Source organism: Rhopilema esculentum, chromosome 13, assembly GCF_057945365.1.
Source record: "Rhopilema esculentum isolate cy_ngs chromosome 13, ASM5794536v1, whole genome shotgun sequence".
In the NCBI taxonomy this organism is placed as follows: Eukaryota; Metazoa; Cnidaria; class Scyphozoa; order Rhizostomeae; family Rhizostomatidae; genus Rhopilema; species Rhopilema esculentum.
This window is the reverse complement of record NC_142827.1, coordinates 2,556,655-2,583,670: the sequence shown is the minus strand read 5'-3', so window position 1 is coordinate 2,583,670 and position 27,016 is coordinate 2,556,655. Positions and strand designations below refer to the sequence as shown.

The following is a 27,016-nucleotide window of genomic DNA, read 5'->3' as shown; positions in this document are numbered from 1 at the left end:
CGTAAAGACAACTTCAGCAATTGTGGCCTCAGTTTTATCATTTTTATATGAGTTCGGGTTTTTGGATCTTTTTTGCGTATCTTGCCGCGCTTTGCTCCCCTATAGGCCCAATCCTGCCCCCCCCCCCCTAAACAGTTAGCTTTGGTCTATTTACTGCACAATGCCCTTTCTGTGTCATTCTTAGTTGTAAACAGGAGCATAGCCAGGATGGTAAGATTTGGGGGCAAAGACAAGTTAAGCGAGGGAAAAACGGGGGCCTACACGCTTTGGAAGGTTAGAGAACGCCCTTAGTATTTTGTTGTTGGTGGCGTCCGTCCCCTCTTCTTTCCTCACATTACACTACTGGTTGTAAATGCGTGTGAAAAAGCTTACCAACCGTAATTTCCCTGATTGTCGCAGAGAGAAATACGGATAGATATCTTTGCATTCAATCTTAACGATCTTCCCAAGAAACGATATTTTTTCAACAAATTTAATTTAAAGTTCTTTTCAAACAAAGCCCCATCGGTTAAAAAATTTGATGCTTAATAAGAAGTAAAGGCCATCATTTTATGGATTTATATTTACAATAATCATAGAACTGAGTATAATAGCCCATCTATTTAGCAGCTGTGCTACCAGGGAGTTGCGTTTTAAACTGATTTCAGCTTGTAAGATAGTATCTTCATTGGATCAAAAACAAGGGCAACCCCTTAGTGGCACATTTTGGACATATTCTGACAACAATAGATTTTGTTCTGTGCCCCAAATTAGGTCTTATCAGATTTTCTCAAGGGAGTAAATTAGGCTTTAAGTTGGAAAGATCGCTGAGTACAACCCCCCCCCCCCCTCCCCTCCGGATTCTATGAATCTTGCAATGGAAAGTTCGATAACAAGCAATAGGAAGGAACAATCCAAGATAAATTTAACTAATTCGAAAAGCAAAATTTGAAAATAAAGCCCAGCACAGATTTTTCGATTCTGTTTTAGGGTTGTTGCAAAAGTGATATCTTTCGTGGAATTTCTACATAACTTTTGCTTATTAAAAATTTTGGTTATATTATTTTAAAAGTTGCTACCCATTGTTTGACCTGTAGCCTGTGGAGTGTTGGGAATAAGATATTCACGGTTGGCAAGTTTAACATTAAATTTTAGAAATATTTGTTAATTTATTTACAAACAATGAAAGCCATGTGGAATGGAAGTGGGTTTGTGATTTTTGGACTTTAATAGGAAACTCGTCATTTATAACCACCATAAATCGATGCGGGTTTCGTTTGCACCAATCATATCGTTTCCTTGACATCATATTGAGAACAAAAGGTCTGGCAACGACAACAACTAATTGATATGAGTATACAGGAAATGAAGTAGAAAAGATGGCAGCAATTTTCTGTGGAAAATTATCAATTCGATCACCTGCCCTTGTCGGAGGAAAAGAGGCCAGTTACTGAAAATTTGCGAGCGCATAGGCCCATTTAGACTCTCAGTAATTCACAGTTGTTGGTTTACGAAAGTATTTGGTCAACTTTTGCTGAGTTCGTCATGGGAAATTGTTGCATCTCGCCGAACAACCAGAAACAAATTGTCAGACGGCCTAAAGATACAAACGGTAAAGTGAGCGGAAAGGACAAACACTCTCCAGTAACATGCATAGCTGCAAATAAAACCGCGACAGAAAATGAGAAAAAGAAACACCTTGTTGAAAATGGGAGCTCGTTACTCAACGAAAGTAAGTTTTCTAGTCCAGCTGCTGTGAAGTCGGGAAACCCCCCGCAAGACAAAGATTCGAGTCGTTCCTCACAAAAATCGGACTTTAACGAGCAAAATATCGAGACATTATTTGCTAAATATAAGGATAAAAACGAAGAAAATATATTAGCTGCTGGTACAGAAAGCCTTTGCCAAGATTTAAAACTTGACCCTACTGAATTTCGTGTTCTTTTACTGGCGTGGAAGTGTAATGTTTCCCAGATGTGTCGTTTCACAAGACTGGAATTTACGCACGGATGTAGGATTTTAGGTTGTGATTCAATCCGTACAATGCAATTAAAACTGTCTGTTGTAGAACAAGAAGTTGACGACAAAGAACTATTTCGCGATCTCTATCGTTTCACTTATGGCTTTGGCCTAGATGTAGAGGATGGTCAAAGAACTTTGCCAACCCAAGTTGCCATCGATCTATGGAAGCTTGTGTTTACTATAAAGAGACCTCGATTTTTAGATGAATGGTTTGAATTTTTGGAGAAGAAACAGGTAAAAGGAATATCCAGAGATACATGGAACATGTTTCTCTACTTGACAGAAACAATGAAATCAGATTTCAGTAACTATGATGATTCTGAGGCTTGGCCCAGTCTTTTTGACGAATTCGTAGATGAACGCAATCAGCCTGTAGAAAATGAGCAGAAAGAGTCAGATAGTGCTTTTTGATTTAGATAATTTTGAATTTTTTGGAGCTATGGCTTTTAGAGAGAATTTGGTATTAGTTAAGTTAAGGGGCAATCCACCATTAGATTGAATTTGTTATATTGTTGTAAGATGAGCTAAGCATAGGAAATTTGATATTTGCCATTTCAATCTTAGGGTATTTCTAGTATTTCAAACATTTATTGAAAATCAAACTGGCTTTGGGTTGTTCTGAATATTTCATATTCAGCTTGTTGCTACCCTACATCAAGCGGGAAACCTCTAAAATTAGAAAAATTTCCAGTCCTTTACCTTCATCTGTTATATATCTTGCAGGGCCCTGTCAAACTCCAAAGGTTTTGGAGCTTCAGGTGTATATGGGAAAATTGAGGAAAAGTGATGATGTAACAATTAGTTTGGTTGTTCAAGACTTTGTTTAACACAAAGCTACAATACACCTGAAAAACTCTTAGTATGTGATTGCCTTACGATTGCTGCTCTGCCAAAATATTTGATTTAGTATGACTAAGCATAGTGATTATGTTTTCTGGTGAATTTGAGAATCAGACCCATAAATTATGAACAAAAGTGCTTGAAATTCCTTCACCTTGCTTGCAAGAAAGAGAACATATGAACAGAAAACTAATTAACAGTTTCTAAAAGAATTTTCCATTGTTTCTGTTGTTTGAATATCAGTTTTTACACATTTTAAACATATTAGCTGTCATAAGATAATTTTAGAGTAATTAGTTGTATATTTGGAGTTATTTAGTTCTCAGGGTAGCATTAAATGGCATTGACTAGATTCTGGGTTAATGATGAAGTGCAACAAGACATTTATATGTAAACAAAGATGTTTAATAGAGATATAGATTTTCCTATCAAACCAGACCTCAAGTAAAAAGCACTTTGATAACTGTAAATAGGGACAGATTTTGTAATCCAAGGTGTTGTATTTTACTTGAAACTTTAAATGACCATTGCCAAAGAATTCAATGAAATGCAATCGACTTTGCCTCAATCAGAATTATGACCAATCCTCCTGTGATTTATGATTAATTCATTCAAATAGAAAAGTGATATCAAACTCTTTATAACAGCATACACAATGCATTTGGTATGAGTTTGATCAAGTAAAAATTGAGTAATAGATATTTGCAAATTTCATAGCTTATTTGTAGTTATTTCCAGAGTAAGTATTGTGTTATTTGTTGCTTCAATTCCATATCCAAAGTAATGTATTTCCAAGATGTGTCTGTGTGTTTCTATTTTATATCTGCCTTCAAATCAAGTTAAATCACTATATATTCTTCTGGCATTCCTATGTTTTGAATTGGCCTTTTCCAAGCAGAACAGACAATGAGATTGATAAGGTATATCAATGTTTGAAGATGCATAATTATAAGCTAAAAAAGATCCCAAGAATTAACTGGCAAAGAAATATTACCAACAACGAGCTCTTTGCCAGAACAAAATGTGAACCATGGAGTGAAATAATAAGAGAAAGGAGACTAACATGGCTAGGACATCTCATGCGCTGGTACCCAGAAACACCAGAAAGGAAGACCCTCAAAGAATATCTCAGGAAGGTAAAACGGCCACAGGGAAGACCAAAGACGACCTGGATGCAGACAGTAAGGCAAGATCTGGCCAGCATCGGAATTGAACTGGATCTCTCAAAAGAAGCACAAACGTTGAATAGATTATCTGAACTGACAGAGGACAGAAAGAACTGGTGTGGCATTGTGAGAGGTGTCATGCAGTATTAACTCTTTTGACGTCTTAGTAGTAGTAGTAATTATAAGCAAAAATGACTGTTCTTGCTTCTTCATTTTGCCTCACCTTGACCATCATCCCAGTTTTTGAACAATTTTCTTATAAAAATAGCTTTGAAAAAAGCAAACATGTGCTTTTTTCAAGTCTGAAAATCAACCACATATCAGATTTTTATCATGCAATGAAGAAACCACCAATAACCATTAAAAAAATTCGAGTTTAACATCCACAAAATGTCAACAAAGCTAGAATACCAACTCCTAACTCTTGAATAATTTCCCTATGTTTTGAGATGCTCTCTGATATAATCTTTTATAAAACATGCTCCCCAAATTTTTATTTTTGCAATCGGATCCCCTTCCATGGCACAATTCTGTAATGATTGAGGCTTAAATATTAAAACAGATATACATTGTTTGTCAAAACAACAGGCTGATCAGCTTTTTATTCTAATCCCATTAACAAACATGTTTAAAGTACCATAATCTTATTTTCTGATTAAGAAACTTTCAAGGTCATATTCGCTTTTGTGTTTCTTAACAGGCCCCTGTATTTTGAATGCATCTTATTTCAGTTTTATGAATACACCCAAAATCACAATACTCTTTAACTAGTGCCTCATAAAGCTTTTATTTAATTATATGTAAGGTAAAAAACTTTTCTCTTATTTGTGTCTCATACTTATCGCGTTCTACAATCACGCTTGGTTTTTATATAGTCAATATGGGGCAAGTTTGTGTGCACGAATTAACCATATTTAGATTAAATTTTGTTTCAGTCAATATCTAGTTTCTTTATGGACCATTTTTTTTCGTCGATCAAAACATGAGAACAAATAAGACCAAAAGGGTGCATAAATTCTGAATGGTGCAATTGTTTTTACCACAAGATTGTCTTATCTGTCATGCTTATTGCTTTTGGCATCACGATTTTCTTCAAAATGCTTTGATTATAAGCACAGTTCTAATGCTATGTTATGGAAAGAAAAAAAGGGATCTGGATCTGTTTAAAAAATGAAATATCGGTCACCTTTTCACTTTCAGGGCTATTAGAAGCGGTTGTAGGGCTATAGTTTTCTACTGCGCTGCGCAGGAGATCTGGACACCAGAGGACAGGAATTGAAGAATATCCTCATTTAGTTGTTTCAAGAAGTTACACGTGTTTCGCTGCAAAGCTTCACAGTAATGGAAATTCCAGTCATTCAGATTGATGCGTGAGAAGGAAGAACCGCAGGATAGGCTGTACGCCGGATTCTTTGAATCTTGCAATGAGATTTTAAAATGAAAGATATACAGGAACAAAGCAATACGACGACGAGAATCCAATGTCACGAAACAAAATTTTCAAAATAAATTAAATTTAAAGAGTATACTAATATTTCGCCCCGGCATACAGGGCTTCATCAGAGTAAAATCAGATCGATCCTTTTTTTGTACAATTATTTGAAATAGATCACTTCAGTGGGATGATCGCCGGTAATTGAGATTTAGATCATGTCAAATTTAGTAAAAAAGTGCTTTTTGCTTCTCAGAGGGCGTGTCTCAAGAATTCTTCCAGGGAGTGGTATCCTATTTGGTTTTCTTAGCTGTCATCAAAAGTAACACCTTATTTGCCGTAGCATGTTGAGGGAATCACGCCAGTTTTTGTCGGATCATACGAGTTGGTTAAAAGGACTGTACATAGAAGAAACATGCAAGAAACATGCAGCAAAGGCTGTCACACAGTCAAAGCGGTGGAAACTCTATCAGGGCAAGCGCCACCGATTTTAAAGTGGGGGGGGGGCCAAAAAAGGGGGTAGTAACTAAAGGTTGCAATAAAAGTGGGGGCCATGGCTTCCCCCCCCCCTATGCCTATGGCCCTGTCTATGTGTTAAATTCATGTTTAACTACCATCACAAATCTCTCTATTACATAGGTACTTTGCAACTGGCTAGCCATTTATCACTTCAGTGAAACTTATACATTCCTAGCGATAAAAAATAATAAAATTTTCATCCTTCACTTATGGTAGCCTTGAAGTCTGAGCTGATTTTAGAGTGTCGTCATAACTAAAAATTTCTTAACCTTTCTACAATTTACAAATGATCTAGAAAATAAAAAAACGATTACAACACTAAATCTTATTACAATTACGATGGATTTGAAAGCCTTTTACAAAACCGTAAATCCTCGAATCAGTCAATCCACTTATATGCAAAAATGAATTTTTGGGTGCGGGCTCATTTTAAAGGAAGTAACACTGTATGCTATTGTCCTAGGGGGGCTTTCTTGAAATAAGATAATATTCTGCAATTATGCGATACTTTTTCGGGGTAAATTTGGATGTTATTGTGAGACTCGTAACATTTGAACATTTGGCAAGGGCGCCGGAGCCACGGGGGCAGCGGGAGCGCCCTTTTCAAGAAATTGATTTCCGAGCAATATTGATTCATATTAGAATTTTAAATGCCAATGAAATCCAGGTTTCAAGTGTTTCTTGTTACCTATATACAGGTCAAGATTTCCCATTTTGATGAAAACTAAAAACCGATTTGCAAGGCAATTTGACCAAAAACATTCTCGTTGATCACTTCTTTCAAACCTTCATCATCATGCTGAAGACATTTTAGTTTGTCACTAACGCGATATATCAGCCATAGGATGTCTTAATTTACTGAATGATGTCTTAATTTCAAACAAAGACGTAGGAACCGTAGGGCACAGGCAGTGGCGTACCCAAGGGGGGAGAATAGGGGGGTCCGGCCCCCCTCCACTTTTCTAAAATAGATCCTCGAGATTTGTCCAAAAATGATGTAAAACTCATTGGGGGGGTGTAGTATACTGTATGCTTGTGTCAATAACAATTGTAAAATACTTTGCTATTTACCGTAGCTAACATAAATAAAAAAATGAGGGGAAATTTTGCAAAAAGGCGTTTCCCCGCATTTGCGAGTGTCTAAAGGGCGTGGTCCAAAAAATCTGGGGCTCTGCCCCAGACCCCCCACTGCTACAGCCCTGGGTACGCCACTGGCACAGTGGGCACCTGCCCCCATCCCATTCAAAAAATTCATGGAAAATGCCTCTTTGCAGCTCACCAAGATGCCCTTTTTGCCAACTGCGGAGCCAAAAATGTGCTTGAATTGCTTAGGTGTTATACAAAGTGAGCAAAGATAGTAGGGAGTGATATTTTGGGTCCATGATCTAAAATGTTTCTATTCGACCTGCTTTTAGAAGCAACAGAAACACAAACTCACGCCCAGGGCCACCGAAATGTGGAGGCGGTGGCAAATTGGCTCTGGGCCTTGAGGTTTAGGGGACCCTCAATGTTTACAGTTTGAGAAAGGAATTTGTAAGACATAACAAAGCTTTACAGCGTTTTAAACGATTGCAAGAAACTGTCTACAAAAAATACTCTGAAATGGAATTTTAGCTAATCTAAAGGGCATAGCCGCCAAATATTTTATGCTCGCTACGCTTGCGAAGGGTCTCTTTTTTCAGTTGTGTCGCAAGGCTTCCAAAACCTCTCGGCGGCGCTGCTCACAACTAAGCTAGAAAATAACATCTATATCATTGTAGCCAGGCTTTCAATAACAGTCTTTTTCCAACCTTTCTGGAATATCTATTAAGGTGCCCTTTAAACAGGCTTTTAAACCTTATAAAATCTTTGTTAGGGTGTCCCTTTAAGCAGGTGCACCCACTTTTAAAATGCTTCCTACGTTCTTAAATTCAATATGTTTTATTCAAGACTTTTTTGAATCAAGAAGTTTTAATGCAGCACGGTATTCGTATTCGACGCTTTTAACGTACCGGCTGGTTGGAACTTTGTTCCAGTTGGCCCTGTTGCTTCTCCTAGTTGTCCCCTTTTGAATCCTCACTAGTTAAAATCGTTAAAAAATATTCTGAAAACCTGGCTTGAATTTGGTAAGCCGTTCTAGAATGCAAATTTCTTTTATGAGCCAGTACTAAAAGCTTCTTTTAGAGTCATTAAATTTTAAGTGATTTGAGTTTCTTATAAGATTCTTATGGGAGCCCGGTGCAACCTGAAATTTCAAAAGCAAGTTTTTGAAGCATTTTTGAAGCCGATATGTCTCTCTTCCAGAAGGAAAAATAATAGAATGATGTGATTTCTTCTGCTCTCAAGCGAGGGACAAATCACTCTTGAAAATGGTGTACGAGATTAATGATTATTTGATTATTGATTATTAGTTAGTTATTAGATTATTGATTATAGATTAGTGATTATTTTGTGATTAAATCAATTTTATGTGTGATTAATTTAGTTTTTAGTGATAGAAGCGATTAATTTTCTTTATTAATTTTTGATTTTCTAGAAACTGAATTATAGATTCAAAAGTGCTTTCAAATAATTTCATGCTCAATTAACGTCGTCAACGATATTCTGTTGAAAAAGAAAAATTAGCAGTTCAGCTCAGGGGTGGATCCAGAAAAATTTTGATCGTTGCATCATCTTGACAGCTGCTGATCACCTTGAATGAGACATTAAGACAAATGCATGTGCTCTTGGGCCGTCAACTTTCGTCATAAAAATTTGAATTTGCATCAGAAGAACTGTCTTTCCTGAACATTAACATTAGCAACATGGAAGGAAATAGCCTGGAATGAAAGACAGTGAACAGTTGTTCTTGTGAAAGACATTAAGACAAATTCATGTGTTCTATTGTGTGGGTCATCTACTTTCGTCATGAGATTCTGAATATGCATCAAAAAAAGCTATCTTTCCTGAACAGTAGCATTATCAATATGAATCCAAATAGCCTGGAATGAAAAAAAACAGTGTACAGTTGTTGAACACCTTGTGAAAGACATAGAGACAAATGTGTGTGCTCGGTTCTCTGCCCTCGCAAGTGATGTCGTTATTGGGAAATTAAACTGTCATTCCTGAAACTTTCACCGATAGAAAAAATTACAAGTTCCAGAAATATGGAACTTGATTATCAAACTTTATCTGTGAAAGTTACCAGAATCTGACATAAATCATTTCCTATAAATGTAACAGTTTCAACTGCAAAATCCGGAACTGTCTGGATTCGCCCCTGCGGCAATGAGTGTAAAAAAGCTTCTATCAGGCGTGGTTTTCGATCAGATCACCTTCAGTGGCATTTGGGCAACAAAAACAGCAATGGTTGTTTCAGTGACCCCGGCATCATAACGAGGCCTTTATTTTTGCTCCATTGCAAGGAACTTATTAAAGCTTGTTGTTTTTGAGCGTGTGTTTGCAGATTTTCATTTACATAAATAGAAAAAGTGTGAGAGGGAAATTCTAAACATTGAATTTTTCAATAACATATGCGGATAAAACAAGTGGGCAAGGATTCTAATATTTGTTTTAAGTAATTTTTGTGATTAATTGGTTTTTTTATTTATGTGATTAATTTGTGATTAAAGTGTGATTTTTCTGGAGGGCCATCACCTTCCACCAGGTTTCGCCACTAGCTAAACGAAGATTCCCGATTTGTTTTAGTAGCAAACTTTGAGACCCTAAGAAGCCCTTTCTGCGGTACCTGCCCCCGCCACAACCGGCGCCTCTGCCATTTCTGGGGCGAGGCCGTTTACAGATTACACTCTTTTTTTGTATAAGAACCAGTAAATTTAAGTTCAGGCTGACTGTTCTTAATTTTTTCGAAAATCTGAGGCTGGATTGTTCTTAATTTGTTCTTAAATTAAGAGGGTGTAAGCAGTGCTATTGCTAGGTTTTTCGCTCTAATGGGGTGTTCAGGCCTCATTTGCCAACAGAGTGAGTGAGACAGCCCCTTAAGTTGCTGACAAATTTGAATATTCACCGAAAAAGCACCCACACAACGCTAAAAATCCTCGATTTTGAGAAAAAACGTTGTTCAAAATTGCATTTTGCAGAAGCTCAGCCTCAGCTTGTTCTTAATTTGTTCTTAACTTTTGACCAGTTTTGAGGCTCGTGTTCTTATAAAATTGTTCTTATAAAAAAAAGTGTAATTGACTATGCCTCTCGTGTCTACACGTATAATTTCCTGGGTAGTTCAAGCCAAAATCTCAATCAATAGTTCACCTGGAGCATCATAGCTGCTACCAGTTATTATTTTTACTGCTATGATTAGGAGCCTCTGCAATCTATTGATCTAACTAATGCCACATGATCCCAGAAACAGAGCAGCAGTACCAAAGGTTAGGTGGTATACCGGGTGGCATACCGGAATACCGGAAGGTTAGGTGGTATACTGGGTGGCATACCGGAAAACAAGGACCCAGGACCATAAGGCAGGACCATAAGGCAGGACCCGGGACCCAGGACCCAGGACCCAGGACCCAGGTTTCGGCAGAAAGATCTTCTTCATTTAGTGCCCATTTACTGTATTTTGTATTGTATTGTATTGTATTGTATTGTATTGTATTGTATTGTATTGTATTGTATTGTATTGTATTGTATTGTATTGTATTGTATTGTATTGTATTGTATTGTATTGTATTGTATTGTATTGTATTGTATTGTATTGTATTGTATTGTATTGTATTGTATTGTATTGTATTGTATTGTATTGTATTGTATTGTATTGTATTGTAGATTATTTAACGTTAGTTTTTACAATAGTGAATATACACTGATTAAGACTAACATGAAGCAATTTCAATGATTGCATAAGACAGTTCATTTACTGCGAAACGAGCTTTCCCGCGAGACCTTCCATGAAGTATCTGTAATGTGCTTCTTCCAATGTAAATTCTGGTCAATGTCAATAACATTTACAACTTCAAATTAACTATAACGTGTGATTAAACTGAAATAACATGGTAGAAACTTCTCTTTTTGATAGTTAGCAATGGTGTCGGTCTTGGTATCAAGGTTTTGAAAACCTTTACTTACAGAATCAATTAGACGAGCCAAGCTTTTAGCGCTCAAGTTTATTACAAAGAAGTTCATGATTTACTCTATCAAGTGCATTAACAAATCAACGAGAACACTAAAATATATTGTATTCTTTGCTACCTAGCTTTCGAAGGTAGTTTTAGGACACCGAAAAGCTATGCTTATCGAGCAGTGTCCTGGTCACTCCTCTCGATGTGACCACGCCTCGTGATTCCTACACCTGGAATTACAGAGCGCTGGTGACTCTGCTCACTCTGGGGAAAAGTTTGGTCGTGTCAGGGACTCGAACCACGAACCAAGGCCCTTGGGTATATAGTCATCGACCCTAACCTCTGAGCCATTCTCACACCGCAAAGTATATCACCATTATAATTCAGCAATCAGTTTAGGGAGTTGATGGTCCTGAGACCTATAACGCCCTGCTTAAATCCTTACATTTCATCTCACTTGGAATTTAATGCATTCCACTTAGCCCGTATTGACGATGCTTTTAAAGGATTGAGGCACTGAATGGAAATTGAAATAATCCTTACGTTTCTACCTACAATTCTCAAGTGTCGCGTGGGGTTCACAGATTACCCTTATAGCTATTCAAACAAAAACGTGTAGGGCTGTTGTCAGTTGCTGATGATAAGCAAATAAATAGATTAAAGGTTTATATGATTTGACTTGCTTTTAAATTAGAAGCTTAGCAAATATCAATTTTAAAATTTTTTTATATCGTCCCAGTCAGCACAGCAGCTCAGGAACACTTGAGCTGCACTGGAGCATCGCATGTTTCTTTTTTAGGCAGGCAAAAAGACAGGCAAAAAGAGTGATGTGGAGGGTTTTCAGTATTTCAGATTTGTCAAATTTCACAATTTTGTAGAGATTTGTTTACTTCTAATGGGCATGTTTACACTGGAGCTCTCATGACCAGAAGGAGAGGCCTTTATTGTAGATTAAATTATACATTGACTTAAACACTACAACGTATTTATTACCGGTAAAAATGTTGCAAGACTTTTAAAATTTGTCTAGAACTTTTTCCGTTTGCACCCCAAGCGTAGCATACATAGCGGTTTCCATCTTTTAAGATAAGCTCTTTGGATTATCCGTTTTAAAATTCAGCTCAGTTCAGTCTAATAACAATTTAGTTTAACCTTTTATCCGTCATTGGATGATGTGTGGAGATAATGAGTTTGGGGTGTCCCCCCTAGAAAATCACTTTGGGGTGCTACCTTTACTGTCGCTATTTCTGGAAACCATGCTTGGCATTTTGAGCATGAGAATTTAAATTAATATGTGGAAGTAAAGGTCAGCACCAAAGAAAAAGATAGTTGAAATAAATTGGACAAATACATGAAATGACATGAATGGGGCCAGTTTGAGTCGCTTCTATATCATTGGATCCGATTCCAGCATTACTATTTAGCCTCGTTTTCGTAGATAGCTGCGTGCGTCGAAAGGGATCGTCATGATATGGTAGTATTCAAAAACGTTTGAGCTTAGCCAATTTTAAGTGAAGTGAGTTCGTAACGAATCGGTACATCTCTGCCGTCAAGCTCCTCTTGACAATACCCCAAATTTGCATTTAACGTTATTTATTATACCTAATTCATTCACGGAAAATCTAAGTTCATGAAAACGTTAAATGATGTCTGCAATTTTGCTAAATATGAAATGCGTATACGGTTGCTGGAAGAAATCTGAACAAAGATATCTGCAATTTCTTATGTCTACCCATCGACGTCATGTCTGTGATGCCTGCTTTAATATTTTTTTTCTAATAATGAGGCACCGTGTTTGATTTGCTTCCATGGGACAATTCGTTGCTACTTGCAATAAGATTAGCTTTTAGTGCTTTTAGTGCTACATTTGATGCTCTCCTTCTCAAAACTGATAAAATGTGTACCGCAAGGGCTGTAATTTTGTCCGTGGGTATTTCTAACGTCCTTATGGAAACTTAAACTGGCTCAAGGTCGAACCCTCTGGATCTACGAAAGAGAATATGTGGAAGAAAAGAAAGCAAGGAGATCCTAGATCATGCTTCCGCTTTTGATGCTTAATATTGATTCAGTTACAGCATGGCCTATTAGAAGGGGAAATTAGCTGCGGGGACAAAAATTAAGAAGGGGACAAACAATAACCTATTGCTGAAAATAACGAAAAGTCACTGGAGCTGTGGAAGCAATTGCCCTTCTAGTTAGTTGGTTAAAAAAGGCCCTGAGTTGCAGCCCACATGATTTGCCCCAAGCAAAGAGTGACTAACATGGGCTCAATCCTGATATACTGACACGTTTAAAAGACGATTCATGGTAAAACCTGTTTTTGATTGACATCATAAAACCCAACCCTCGCAACTGAATAAATAAAACTGCCATTTAACCTAGTCTGTATCCAGGTGTTGCAACTTGTATGTTTGCTTTTGCAATTAATATTGGAATCATAAACTTTCTGATCTCCAACGTGCACCTGCTCTGCCACGATGCTCCTGTACAAACTGGTTCTATTGCTGGGAATTTTGTCGTTGGCCTCATGCCGAAGGAATCGTTACAGACGGTATAGATTCAGGAAGTATTTCAATAGACGATCGTGTGGGTCATATCCTTCAGCAATAACCGAAAGGTAACTGTATCTTACTATTCTTTAATCTTAACACTCAGTTTTCAAGGACAATTTCATTACTGCTTCAAACTATTAAAAAACATTGCTATCTCAGATATTTCGGAGGGAATAATGCGGTTATTCTACTACCATAAAATACCTATAATAAATAGCAAATTATGTTGAATTCACAACATGTTCTCATCAGAGCAAGTTCGTACTTAATCGCTGTTTTCTCCTCACCAAACAATTGAAGAATCATTGAAGAAACTTTCTCAAGAAAAAGTCTCAATTCTCTTTATGATTAATGAAGCTTAGGAAATTGGAGATTTCTTATTTTTTATAATGAAGCCATAAGTTTATCTCGCTTCAGATTCACGAGAATATCTCTACAGTTTTCTATTACTTCACGAATATTGAATTTGGAAGCATTTTTAAGGGAAGGGTCTCTGACGAGAAGGAAAGGAGTCTCTTGGCTTATGTATGACGTGCAAGGACAAAGTACTTGCGATGAACGGCTACTTTTTGCTAGTTAGTTATTTAGTTAGTTAGTTAGTTAGTTAGATAACACTTTTCACCAGAAAGCATATGGGTAATTCTATTAAGCTTTAAGGCAGATATTTACATAAAGCTTTAGGCCGAAATCCATTGGCAAAATTCATTCAAAAAATTCAATGACATTTTTAGTAGCACATAAAATCTGCTCTGTTTTGTTAGCACGAGAGAAATGTGTCAATCCAAGATCCGATTTGTCATAATTATTAAAAGAACTTACAAATATTGCCTAGGATCTTTCTTATCGATGTTGTAAATATTTTAAATGCTTTTTCTGGCCACCCTTAGAATGTCATATCTCAAATTTTTCTCCCAGCCAACCATGGTGGCAGTCCTCCTCCCCCCTCCCCCCAAGGTATCAACCCTCTCCGTGTTCAAATTGGAAGATTGCGTGACGAAAAGAGCCCCCTTGTTAAACTTTTCCGACTACATCCTTGGCCATTGGAAGAATACTAAGTACGCCGTTTCTTTTATGCGGTTTCGATATCGCTCGGAATAAAGCCAATAGCTTCCGTTTTCTGCAGACCGAAGATATGATATCTAGCAACTCGAAATTCATATGACGTCATCAATATGGCGGATCACAAGTGTAACACGAGTCGAGTTCAGCTTTTTTGGGTACAATCCGTGTTGTGGTTTTATCATTTGTAACCCATAATGGCTTTTACTGCCTGTTTGAACTCAGCCTGGGCTGAATATTCTCATGTCAACGATCTTTTAACAAATGTTCTTATAATTGGGTACTAGAGAGTTTGGTCTTAAACAGGCACCGCGGAGCGTTGAGAAAAGTGGGGGATCTAAAAAAAGTGGGTGAGGGGGGGGGGCGTGTAAAACTGTATAAAAAGAGGCTTTACCGGTATTTTATTACTTTATATTTGACATTTTTTTGCAAAAAGCGGAGGGACTAAAGCCCCCCAGCCCCCCTGCTCCCCGAAATTCTAGATATTTGCGTACCCCGAAAACTTGAACTACTTATCCTATGCAAAGACATCCGTGGATAGAGTTGTCAGGTGTGATGTCACAAAATACTATTTTTAGAATTTTAGAATTTTGTCCGCATAACATAAAATAAAACCATAAAATACTCTCATATACGCCAAATCAGTTAGATTTGTCAAAAAGCGGGTGAGCTATGGCCAAAAGAAGATTTGGAGTTTGCTAACGGATTACTGTTATCTTGACTCAGTTCATAAAGTTATGAACTGAGACCAAATTACAGAGGTTTGATGGGGCCAGAGCTTGATGCTCCTTCAGGTTATGAGAACAAGTTTTAAAAATTCTATATATATATAGATTTGTTGAGCCTCATCACTTGACAACTCTATTCCTAGACAGCCTTGATAAACGTAGTCATGTTGTTTTTATAGCGAATTGAAAGCCTTGGGTGAGCAGATATGGAGAGAAGATACAAACAGAGTGCAGCATGGGATAGGATTCAGACTGGACATGCAAACAAACGCTGGCTACAATGGCGTTGACTATGCATCTAGGCCGCTTTTCAAATTCGTTAATCAGTCGGTACTGCAAAAACCGTCTGTCAGAGGTAGCCATTTCCAAATTCCATGAACAGATACATTTTTCGAAAGTATTTCAAAATTTGGTGGCAGAAAATATATGAATGGCCACCGCAGAGCAACTTCCCTTATTAAACTTTTTGGAACATCTACGCAAAACCTTCACTGCTTGCGAAAGTTGTCCCACCCTCCCCCCTCCTTTTAAAGTACCGACTAATATCAATATTGCATGATTGTCAGAAGAATTCCAACTTGGATTTGATCCATAAACACTTTCTAGGAAGGCTTAAACATTGTACGAAAGGAGGCAGGCAGGGGGCCTTGGGGGCTATAGCTCCCCACTTTAATATCTTTTTTCAAGAGAAGAAACAAAGACAAATACGCTCTTTGCAAACACAGGTAAACAGAACACCAAGATATATACACACGCGAGGAAGGGCCTCGATAACGTTTAACTAGTGTCTTGGACACTAGCCAAATACTTATATTTCATGGCCTACTTTTTGCCAAAAACGTTCATTATTAAGAAATTCACCATCAATATATCAAATTCAGCTTACTTAACTTTTTCTGACATCCCTGACAATTCTGATATCAGATTCAAAAGAAGAATTTATCAATTCCAGCACTGTTCATTGAACCATTCTTATTAAAAGTCGTACACCTTTTGATAGTCAGAGCGAACTTGTTAGATTTTTCAATTTTTTAGCCATGGTTGCCCTGTTTGATAACTACAAAAGAGCAATTGGATCATCAGAATATGTCAGTAGTGGAGAGAGAAGTGAAAACTGGAACTTCCTTAATACTGTGACAAGCACTAGGCCTATGGAGCTGGTATACCAGTTCTTGCTAAGGAAAAAGGTCGTGTGCTCATTGAAAGACTTCAAGAACAGTCTTTACAATATTTGGTTCAATCTGTACGCAAGAAGAAGCAGCAAAAAACGATATACAAGGTGATATGCTTTTGTGTGAAGTAGCCTTGAAAACCTTGTTTTTCTCCGCTCGTTTCCCCAGCAAGCAAATATCTTAATGCGCGAGGCAACCTTCCGTTCCGCAGTCAAAGAGCATGCATGCTTGATAACGACTTTGTTCCATGCGCATGCTCCTTGACTGCAGGACGAAGGGTTGCCTCACTCATTAAATTACTTTCTCTTTATTCTCCTTCCAACAATTGCAGAGAAGTAATATCAATATAATAAGGGCTGAGTCAACCTTTCCACTGAAAGCAGTTGATTTTGCACTTTAGCTTAAAACAATCCTGTAAACGTTAAAGTCTGTCCCATTATACTGCACTGTATCAGACACCCCTATATCGTAATTCGTCTATTGCAGGGTCTCCGATGAACGGGTGGGGCTGGGGGCATGGCTTTCCTACTTTTTTGCAAACCAAAGAGCTTTTTCCAAATCTTTTGCTATGGGAGATAAATGTTCCCTTGGTTTTTCCTTTTTCTACCTTCTGCCAGAGCCCATGTATTGGAAAGTTCCACCTCCCGTACCACCCTCTATCTCTGAAGGTTTCATGACAGAATTCTGAAGCACTTAGTAATGCTGGACCTACAATCACATCGCTATCGTTTCTCTGATTATTCCTTGTTTAGAATTATATAAAAAAAGAAAAACACCCCCCTCCACCCTGTTTGCTAGAAACACCCCTTCTACCAAATCCTGTTTGTTAGCAAGTGGAGCATTAAAGAAATACCTTCGTTACAAATGATGTCTAATTAAGCAGGTGGCAGGTAATAGTGATCTAATTTCGGAATTGCCAACCAGCAAGCTATCATAGAGCCACTGTAGTTTTTATACTTGGCAAGTTAAGTGTGCCTCTGATGTTAAATTTTTTAATGAATATAAAAGTAACCTTTTCACGAAAGAGTCGGTAAAGTTTCTGTTCTCAAATAAGATGGGGCCAGAGGGTGATGGCGGCTAGGCTGCAATCCCAGAGAGTTGCGAAAAAATCGTCAAGGTAGCGCAAAGCGGGCAAAGTTAACTCATGATTTTCGTCGCTCGTACGCTTTAGCCAATATCTCTGATTAATTTTTTGATTAAGGCTTTATGATTAAGCGGTTTATTTGCACATTTTTTTGCAATTCCGTTGCATATCTGAATTATACCTGCCTTTGATATGTTACTTCTCCATAGGGGAATCTAAATAAACTCTACTAGAACACGTCATCCGTTCCAGACCCCTTGATTTATATGTGGATTTTTCTCTTGGTAGTGGCTTGGATTCGTCTGGATTTGAGCATGTGTTTGTTGGTGAAACTGACTCATCCAAAGTACTCGGACTTCACAATTGGATTCAGTTTTATTTGCAAGAGAAGAATCGTAATATAGACTACAAGGGCTACAAGGGTTACATCAAGGTACTTCATATCAAAACAGTTTTAAATATCGTCCTGATTTTACACATGTGTACACATGTATTGTTTTACATGTACATATTCAAGAGTTGTTTTTACCTAGATTGTTCAGAAAGATAGAGTAACTGCGAGGGTCTGGAGAGCTAAAATTAACAAGCTCAACTGATGACACATTAAGAAAATTTGATTTAACAATTTTACTATGCATGACAGTCCTCAACTGAACATTAAAAGTTGCTACTACAATAAGCCTAGACGTGCCCGTATATGTAGCACGTTTCTTGGTTGAAGCAACGAATCAGTCTAAGCCAATCAACGTACAAGTACGTAGCGTGGTCTCAACCAATCGAATCAGAGAGCTGTTGAATCCATGTCAGCATTTGATCAGCAGCTTTTGCAATCATACAAGCAACTGCAGTTTATATTTTCACTTTGCCCTTAATTTGTTTATTTTGATTGCAGCAAAGCTCAGTCTTCACATGCCAGTTTTCATGGTACGGGTTACTGAAATCGATTGGCGGTGCATTCGTTGGAACGTCACCAGAATTTGACTTTGCCATCTACAGCTTGACATTCATGTCAAAAGTGAGAAATCCCATATATACATTTGGAGGTGACCGAGTTCGTGTTAAATGTTATGGCATTGCAGGAGGAAAAATTGGGACATGCTACCCAATTTTGCTGTAGAGACTGGTGCAAATGCAGAAACAGCAAATGTGATGCAGATTAAGACGTATTTTAATTTGTGTTGATAGAAAAAGTTATAAATCATTTGACCATTATTGTCGTTTTCATCTCTTTATGCAGTTCTGCTAGTATCACAGGAGATAAAAAAATCTACATTTTCTAAACTAGAATTAGAGAGAAGGTTTTTTCTACCCAACGAGTATCTAAGAGTGATTTTATCGTGTAAACAGCCAAAGGAAGGATTTTCAGATTTTTAATTTTTAATTGTTACTCACCTGCCTATCTTCCGAGGGCTGGTTTTAGGACACTGAGAAATTTTGCTTAGTATCTCTTCCTCTCAATATTACTATACGTCATGATTCCGTCGCCTCGAATTTCGACTTTCCTCGCTGTAAGTGAAAGTTTGGTAATGCCACTGACGCGATCTACATGCTCTTTGATCTGTAGTTTACGATCCTAACCACTAAACCATCCCCAGCCGTCTAGAATGAACTGCAAAGTTCTTCATCATATTCAAAGCTGAAGCTCTCAGTTTCTTTATGCAAATGTTACGTTTTAAAATTTAAGGCCCTTGCAATGTCTTCTTCTTCGTGAATTATTTTCACTCCATGTCAGATGGCCACACTCATCGTACCAATATCCTTGGTCCTATCAAAGTTTCCCTCAAGTTTGGTAACGTTTATATTACCCAAGAGTCTCATCTTCAAGTATATCATCGCTCTTGTCATTCCAAATTATTTGACAGACTTTTTGTGATGAATATCAGGTTGATGCTTTTTCAAAGTATATGAATAAGTCAATAAATGCGTTCGATAAGCGAAGAGAGCAGACATCTTTTAAGTTATTTGTACGCTTGTTATGCATAATGCAAAGATTATGAAGTTTACAATGAAGATACCCAAGTTAGAGTTACAATTATACAGATTACCGTTAGAAGATAAGGTTTTCTCAGTATTGCAGCTGAGTCCATTAATTAACAAAGATAAGAAATGCTGTATCACTTTAAAAGCTAAATTTGCCTCAGGAGAAAATTTCAGACTACGAATTGTCACTGAAACTTGCTTCCAATTGTACGCTAGGAATGACCCTTTTGTACTTAAAGTGGAGTCTTGCAAAAAATTAAAATTTAATGGCAAAAAAATTGCAATAAAGCAAATCCAGAAAAATGTTTGACAATATTTTTTAGGTATAAATTTCATTTACACGTTTCAGTTGGTGTTAAAACAGAGTTTTTATTGTTTCAATACTGTGGACGAATTCCCACCGTGAAAGTAAGTCATCCATATAAAATTGTTATCATTCATGGCCGCTCAGCGGTAAATTACTAAATATATGCGAAGCCAGCGGATCATACATTCTTTGGTTCAGAATGGACATGGTTTGCTTCCTCTAATAATTCAAAAAGTACGTTTTCAAAAGAACTGAACTTCTTTAAAAAATGTTATCAAATTTTTAAACGAAACAAGATTCCTCAAGCAATTAACAAGCTCAATAATGATATTTAGAGGTAACACCATTAAAAACACAAAGTGACCGCCATATAATATCTGATGTTCATTTGCTTGACAAATCTTACAGAGATAAACCAAAAAACTGAAACTATTTTGGCTTTGTCTGCACAGATACTTTAAAATCAAGACGAGTCAAAATGGTGCACGGACATGATGCATTTTCAAATCGCTTATTATCAAGATCGTCTTATCATGAAGGTGGTTTCAAGTTTTTGCGTTTTTTGTCTACAGATTTATCGTTTTCGTGTAGGCGGGAGGTGAAAACGTAAAGAAATGAAAGTGCTTTCATTGACAATGTCGTGTAGACGGAGCTTCGACAATCAAAGCTTTTTTATCTAGATCTTTAGTTGATTCTAGACCAGTTTTTATCTAGATCATCAGTTAAATTCTTAAATCTCTTCATTTTCCTTTGTTGATGCTGAAAAGTTCAAGGCAAGATGTCTCTGAAATTTACCATCTTTCGTCTCATACTTAATGACAGATGCTGCACTAAAAATGCTGTTATTCTTTCAATGTAGCAAGCAGTCATAGAAGAATTGTGAAAAGCTATTCAAAACCTATCACCTTTACGGGTTTATGGTGATTCATGTTAATCAATCTAATTCTTATATATTCAGAGCATACCTGCAAAGACAATCTTCATTGTCATCTGACCTAGCGATTCGAAATACTGCGCATGCCCAATGTGAGGCAGCTGAAAGTTCCCTGTTCCTGCAGCTAATAAATTATTAACAAAAATTGTGAGCATTTCCAACCTGCTTTGAAACTTATCAGCAAAGCTTTGCGATGAAAATATTGAGTAATTAAAGTAGCCACCGAACTATCAGGGATGGTTCGATACCTGAAAGACTGTTGTGGCTTCTTCCATCTCCGTTATGCCGCCATCACGATTGCTGTATTACAAATAGTATGTATGAATACTTCTTTTAATTGTAACAAGGCCTAAATTTGCTCATATACAATGACATAAATAGCGTCAGGAATGCAATTTTCTTCTTTTCAATTAACTGTAGCGATATGGTGAATTTTCTTATATTCACAAGTAGTATGTTTATTAATAAATCGTTAAAATACTGTGTAGGTGCTCAACAACGAATATAAATTTTCCATAAATAAGAAATATGTCAGTCAAAACATGGCTTAATCAGACTTAGGAATGAACAGACCCATGGCTAAAGCATTCTTGAAAACTTTTTATCAGGACATCGATATTGAATTTGATTTTGATGTCCAACAGGTTTTTAAAGATTCATTGAATGACTGTATAAACATGTCGCTTGAATACCTTTGGATTTTGTAATAACATTTAGCCACAAAAAAGCTAAAAAAAACAATGACATAGGATTAGCAACTTGACAATCTTTAGCTATTGAGATTGATAATCGTTTTTGGCTGAGAGTTTTTTTACTGAGAGCTCAAGTTATCTATAACAATTGTTTGAACAAAAAATTTTAGGGTTAGGCTTCAGAAAGAAATTTTTAGGCCAACGTTATAAAACTTAGATCCTGAGAGCATTGGTTATGATCTGTGGAGGTCACTGCATTTTCCAAAAGGAGACAGATAGTTAAGATAAATAAGGTTAGAGCAAACTTTTTGTCTTTTCGTAAAATAGAAACTGATCAACTATTCATCTTGCATTTTTGAATTATATGGCGGAATTATTGAAATAAAAAGGTTTTTTAGTTAGAAAATCTGACTGCAAGATTTTAAAAACTTGAATTTATTTGATAATGATAATCTTAAAAGTATACGTGTACGGTGCTTTCTCCTTTTGCTCTTTGTTCAGAAACATTTTGTCGACACCATAATCACCATGGTTGTAAGGTTAACAGTAGGTATATTTAAAGACATAAATTTTCGCAAATTAAATGATTGTAGAATGCATTTGCGAAAAATGAATCAATTTTATCCTTATCATAGTTTATCAAAGCTAAGCTTGGACATCAGCCAGTGCTTTTAGCCTCTACGGGGCTGTTTCTGGGGCTGTGTTGTAGGTTTGCAGTTTCACGGCCGCAGCCATATTTCCGCCTGCCGCTTACGGATTTTTCGATTTTTTTCGATACATGCCTACGGTGTTTTCAGTTAATGCAGCTTGATGGTAAAAAACATTTTATCGACTATAACTTTCGTTTCCATACCAATCTTCCTTTCCTAAGTTCCCTTAAAAGTTTCCATAATTGTAAGGTTAAGGTTACAGTAAACGTTTTCTGGATGAAAATATCCATTTTTCGATTTTTTCACATTCAAGTAGCCGAACTTTCAAGGCACACAACGATACCATGTTTGAAACTAATAGAAATTTTTAAAATGGAAAAAATTACATGTAAACGAAGGTTTCCATAATTTCTTTATCAGAACTTTTAGTTGAGACCTGAAAATCTCTTGACCTGAAAAGCCGATTATCGTTGCTTTGCGGTTGTGGTCGCATGTCTAATTTACAATATCGCATGGCACATCCATGTATCCAATGTACGGCCGTGTTTATTTAAACAGGCTTATTGATCTCAAAGCTTAAAGTGACTTGAACCGGATTACACTGTGATTTACGAGTGTACCTTGCAAGTGTGATCAGTAAATCCTGTTTTCTCCGGATATACAATTCGTCTATATACAGGTACGAAAAAGCTATTTTGAACCCAATGAACCAATCGAATGGCTCAAAACTTTGCACACGGCCAGAAAAGATGTCGGGTAAGCAAAGTGTCTTTAAATTTTTGTATTTGCTCTGGTCCGTCTTTTATAGCCAAATACAGCTGTGAGAGGGAAGAAAAATTGTTTGCCAATTTTTTACATGGTATAGTTTCAAGTGGAGGAGGAATTTGAAAAATCTGAGACAGACTTTGGTAGCTAAGGCCTGGTTCAAACGTCGCGCTTCTCATGTGCCGAACCTAACTCGAGAATTAAGTACATGAGGGGCGCGACGTTTGAATCAATTTGGTACGGCAGATTTAGTTAGGAGCGGCAGACTAGTTTGGATCGGCAGAGCTTGCCGAGCTGCACGACTCCAGCACGGCACGGTTTCAAGCGTCGAACTTGTCATGTACCGAACTCAATGCATAATTATATTTAATTTATTTTCCTTCACAGAATCTATTTCATTCTTGGAGGGCGCATGCGTTTCAAACAAATATTTGAGATTGTGCGCCTTAACCAAGATACTTCATGTAACAATCCTAAAACCCATTTGGCGCGACATGATTAAGTTCGACGTTTGAAACGGGAGTCGCGCTAAACATGCTCAAGTGTCGCTCCAAACAGAGTTGGGTTTAGCACATGAGAAGTGCGACGTTTGAACCAGGCCTAAGGATCTGAGCTTTCTGCTGATATAAGTCAGATTTTGTTACCTCAAACGCAAGGGTACAAAATAGCTTTTGAAGGTGGTACACTCATTTAGCAATAAACTTGCCTGGAAAGTATCATTTTACAATCTTTGCTAATTATTCTGATATGGTTGGAATCGCCACATTCTTGTGCATCGAATGATGTATAGTTTAGTCTGATTCTGTTAATAGTTTTGCTTTAAGGGAGAGAAAACGAAATATCGTGTCAAAAACGTTTACCGTAACCTTAAGTTAGGTAAGTTTAAAAGCGAAATTTTGGCAACTAAGCGTGCTATATATTCCCATGCTGCCTCAGATGCTTTTCGATATATTCGGCAGATTCCAGCCTATGAGGGTTAGGCGGCTAACGTTTTGAAGTTAAGTGAAGGAAGCTTCTTCGATTGAAGTCGCGTCAAAGTTGGCCGGCAGATATTTGTGGTGTAGACAATTTTTAGAGCTGCAATCACGGTTTTATGCTCATTTTAACTCCGGCTTTTTGTCCCGTATAACAGGCCCTCTATAATACCCAATGCCATCTGCTAAAGATGAATCCAAATACTCCTTTTATTTTTACAGGCATTTTCTATTTACTTCATTCACGATGGAGTGACACATGTACGAAGGGCCAGTCGCCATCATGAAAGCCAGAACACTTCACATGGAAACGCAACTTTGGAAAAAAATCCAAAATTTTCACCAGGAAAGCATGAGAAGGACCTCGAGAGCAACAAGACTGCCAACGTAACAGTGGCACTGGTTGGTTCTTTAAACATTCTAGTTTCGCTGGCCTTACTTATCTGTGGGATTATTAATAAGCCAATACTGAGAGGTTTGCTGGCTTTATGGATAAGCTGGGCTGTTGCTGTGATTATTCTAGACTTTGCTATTATAATATTCTACATGACAATTGCTCACTCTTTTCTTGATGGCCTACGTGTTTTTGTTATTTACGGTGTTGGCGTGCTGCTTGAGGTTTTATGCATCTGGGTAGTTGCTTCGTATTACAAGTACTTGGGTATTCTGGCAGCCGGGCCTGCGCAGGGGTATCGCATTGTCTTCAATTCTCGTGGAGCAGAGCCCCAACCAATGTACAACAATTCACAGCAGCAACAGTCAAGCGTGATAGCCTCGGAGCCACCATCATATGCAACCTCGGTCCACTCTACATCTTCGATAGAGCTGACAGATGTTTCCAATGGCAACACAGAAAGAAAAGTAGCCTTGTAGAAGCATTTCTCAGAGTTTATGGTATCTTTAACAAAGATTAATAGGCTAATTGAAAACAACGATTGATAACAAAGAACTGATCAAGCACTTATCACGGCTAATTGAAGCTTAATTTGTTATGTACTTTATAAATTAAGATGTTGTCGGTACATCTAGATATACCGACCATTAGGGGTATGGTCCGTATGCTAAACGACTTTTCTGTTAATGATGATAGCATTAATGCTCGTAAGATCCCGTGTCGATTACTGTATCAGTTTAGAATTAATTAATGATAGACGAACAGAAAAACAGTTTTGTGATTATGTTTATAAGGCAACAGTCTTGTATTTTGCTAATCCTGGGGGGTTTCTAAAATATTGTCAAGTGCAATAGCCATCTTTGATTGAACATTACAACAGCCTTAGCGATTTCTGCATGCAACAACCCCTAAACTTAAAGGCTCTCGCACAACTGGCATGTTTAGCGGCAGCTTTCTTGAGAAATTGATATTAGGCCGGTTTTGAAAATATAGTCGCAAAGCATGCCGGTTGCGCAAGAGCCCTTAACTTCTTTCCTCAAAGTAAATCAGTCTAACGCCGCTGTACACTTACCTTTGATGGCCTTTTCCTAATTAAAAAAATAATCTTACTTTGCCTTTTCCAATTAGAGCCTTACGATTTGCAGTTTTTATCATTGCAAATCATATATATTTTACGTCAGTGGCGCAGACAGAAGGGCGTGAGAGGGGGCGAAAGCCCCACTGTTAAGCAAAGTGCTATTTTCTCGAAAAACCTCTGATCTTGTCGGAATTATATCTTAGTGCTCTACATCTTGAGAGGAAAGTTTTTAAGCTGAATATAACATAAGTAAGTTTGAATATATGCAAAGACTTTTTTATTTTAGTTCTGACATCGTTATTTTATGTACTCAATAGAAATACTCAAAGATAGAAAATCTAAATTTCTAGCCCTCGCTATAAATTTTTCCATCTACGCCACTTCTTTACGTAAAACAGAACCTACTGTTACACCGGCTACCAACTACGCTAAATATGTCATTCCTCATACATATTGTAAGTTATTGTTATTCATTAATATTTATTTTGTTTATAGATTTAATTTTACTCTTTCCAAATGTTAAACAAAAGTCCTGAAATAAGTCGCAGATGTTTTGTGGAAGAGTTTAGTTTGAAGTTTTTGGTTGAAATCCTTTTATCCAAACGCTAGATAACAAGCATGACTGCTTGAAATAATAAACATTAGACTGGCTGAAACATTCAGTGATGTTTAACGAGACTATGTTATAACGCTTTTTATTACTTATTCTAAACATATTGTGTTGGTTTGTATATATTAATATATCTATATGAACGTGTAAATTTTTTTATAACCTTTTATTTACATGCTAGGGTTATTCTGAACATTAAGGGACAAAATTTCAACCTGGCTTGTTATCTTAGTCGTGAGCTTCTTGGGATGGGGAGGTTTTCAAGTCGTGCCTAACAAAAGTGTTGTTGCTGTTGCTAATGCTGTTGTTGTTTGTGATGTTTTTTCTTGAATGCTGTAGTGCCGTTATTTTTCTGCTTTTGTTGCCTTTCTTGAACTCGAAGCACCTATAGTACTGCTGTGGTCCTTAATCTCGATGTTGCTCCTTTTAATTTTCTATACACAAGGGATACTCAACTGAAGGATGTTTTGACAGTGCCGATCTGCAATGATTTGATTCAGCAAATACTTAATTCAACGCATGCAATTCTGATATTGTCTCAGAGTTTTAATGCTTGTGCATATATAAAATGTGCAAACGAATATTAGGATGGATAGCTTGGACTTAGATTGATCATCTTTGGTTGAATTACCCTTCGCTACAATAAACATGTTTTGTTGCAGAAAGCCCTCATACATGGATATTGGGGCAAGAAATCCGCAATGGCTATCGTCCTATTTTTGACATTCCACGCATCTGTTAGGTATGACGAAAAGCAGAGAAAGAATCCGCTCCATCTGGCTTCCAAAGCAAAAGCACATAAGACTTTGCATACAACATAGTTATCAAAAACGTTATTCTAAATCTGAAGTCAAAAGATGAAGTTGAAAGAATTGCTCTTCAAAGCAAATCTGTATGTAGGGTTAGTACTCTTTGGTATAACCACTGAACCGAAATCTTTCCCCCTTTCTTTTCCTTTCCTAATTTGGAGACTTTCCTGTTGACCTTTCCTTCCAAAGACACTTCTCGATGAGGCAACAACAACAACCTCGTAAGCATGAATTCAC

At 37.2% G+C, this 27,016-nt stretch overlaps 2 protein-coding genes across 2 annotated transcripts; both read left to right on the top strand.

The window, feature by feature from the left end:
* Window positions 1-1,287: 1,287 nt before the first annotated feature.
* Window positions 1,288-8,087, top strand: LOC135691959 (DCN1-like protein 3). The gene has a single exon (XM_089111989.1). The coding sequence runs from the start codon at window positions 1,525-1,527 to the stop codon at window positions 2,410-2,412; it is 888 nt and encodes a 295-aa protein (XP_088968115.1). The 5' UTR covers window positions 1,288-1,524; the 3' UTR covers window positions 2,413-8,087.
* Window positions 8,088-13,360: 5,273 nt separating this feature from the next.
* Window positions 13,361-26,308, top strand: LOC135691962 (uridylate-specific endoribonuclease B). Its single transcript, XM_065209974.2, has 6 exons — window positions 13,361-13,608; window positions 15,510-15,685; window positions 16,366-16,609; window positions 17,875-18,019; window positions 18,479-21,121; window positions 24,111-26,308. Exons 1-5 carry the CDS (start codon window positions 13,469-13,471, stop codon window positions 18,701-18,703), a joined length of 930 nt encoding a protein of 309 aa, XP_065066046.1. The 5' UTR covers window positions 13,361-13,468; the 3' UTR covers window positions 18,704-21,121; window positions 24,111-26,308.
* Window positions 26,309-27,016: the final 708 nt, after the last annotated feature.

Excerpts from the sequence above, each read along its gene's own strand:
- LOC135691959 (XM_089111989.1), top strand. The coding sequence starts at position 1,525 with ATGGGAAATTGTTGCATCTCGCCGAACAACCAGAAACAAATTGTCAGA.
- LOC135691962 (XM_065209974.2), top strand. The coding sequence starts at position 13,469 with ATGCTCCTGTACAAACTGGTTCTATTGCTGGGAATTTTGTCGTTGGCC. Across the intron at positions 13,609-15,509 it reads CCTTCAGCAATAACCGAAAG|CGAATTGAAAGCCTTGGGTG; the intron begins GTAACTGTATCT and ends TTGTTTTTATAG. Across the intron at positions 15,686-16,365 it reads GCAAAAACCGTCTGTCAGAG|CCATGGTTGCCCTGTTTGAT; the intron begins GTAGCCATTTCC and ends TCAATTTTTTAG.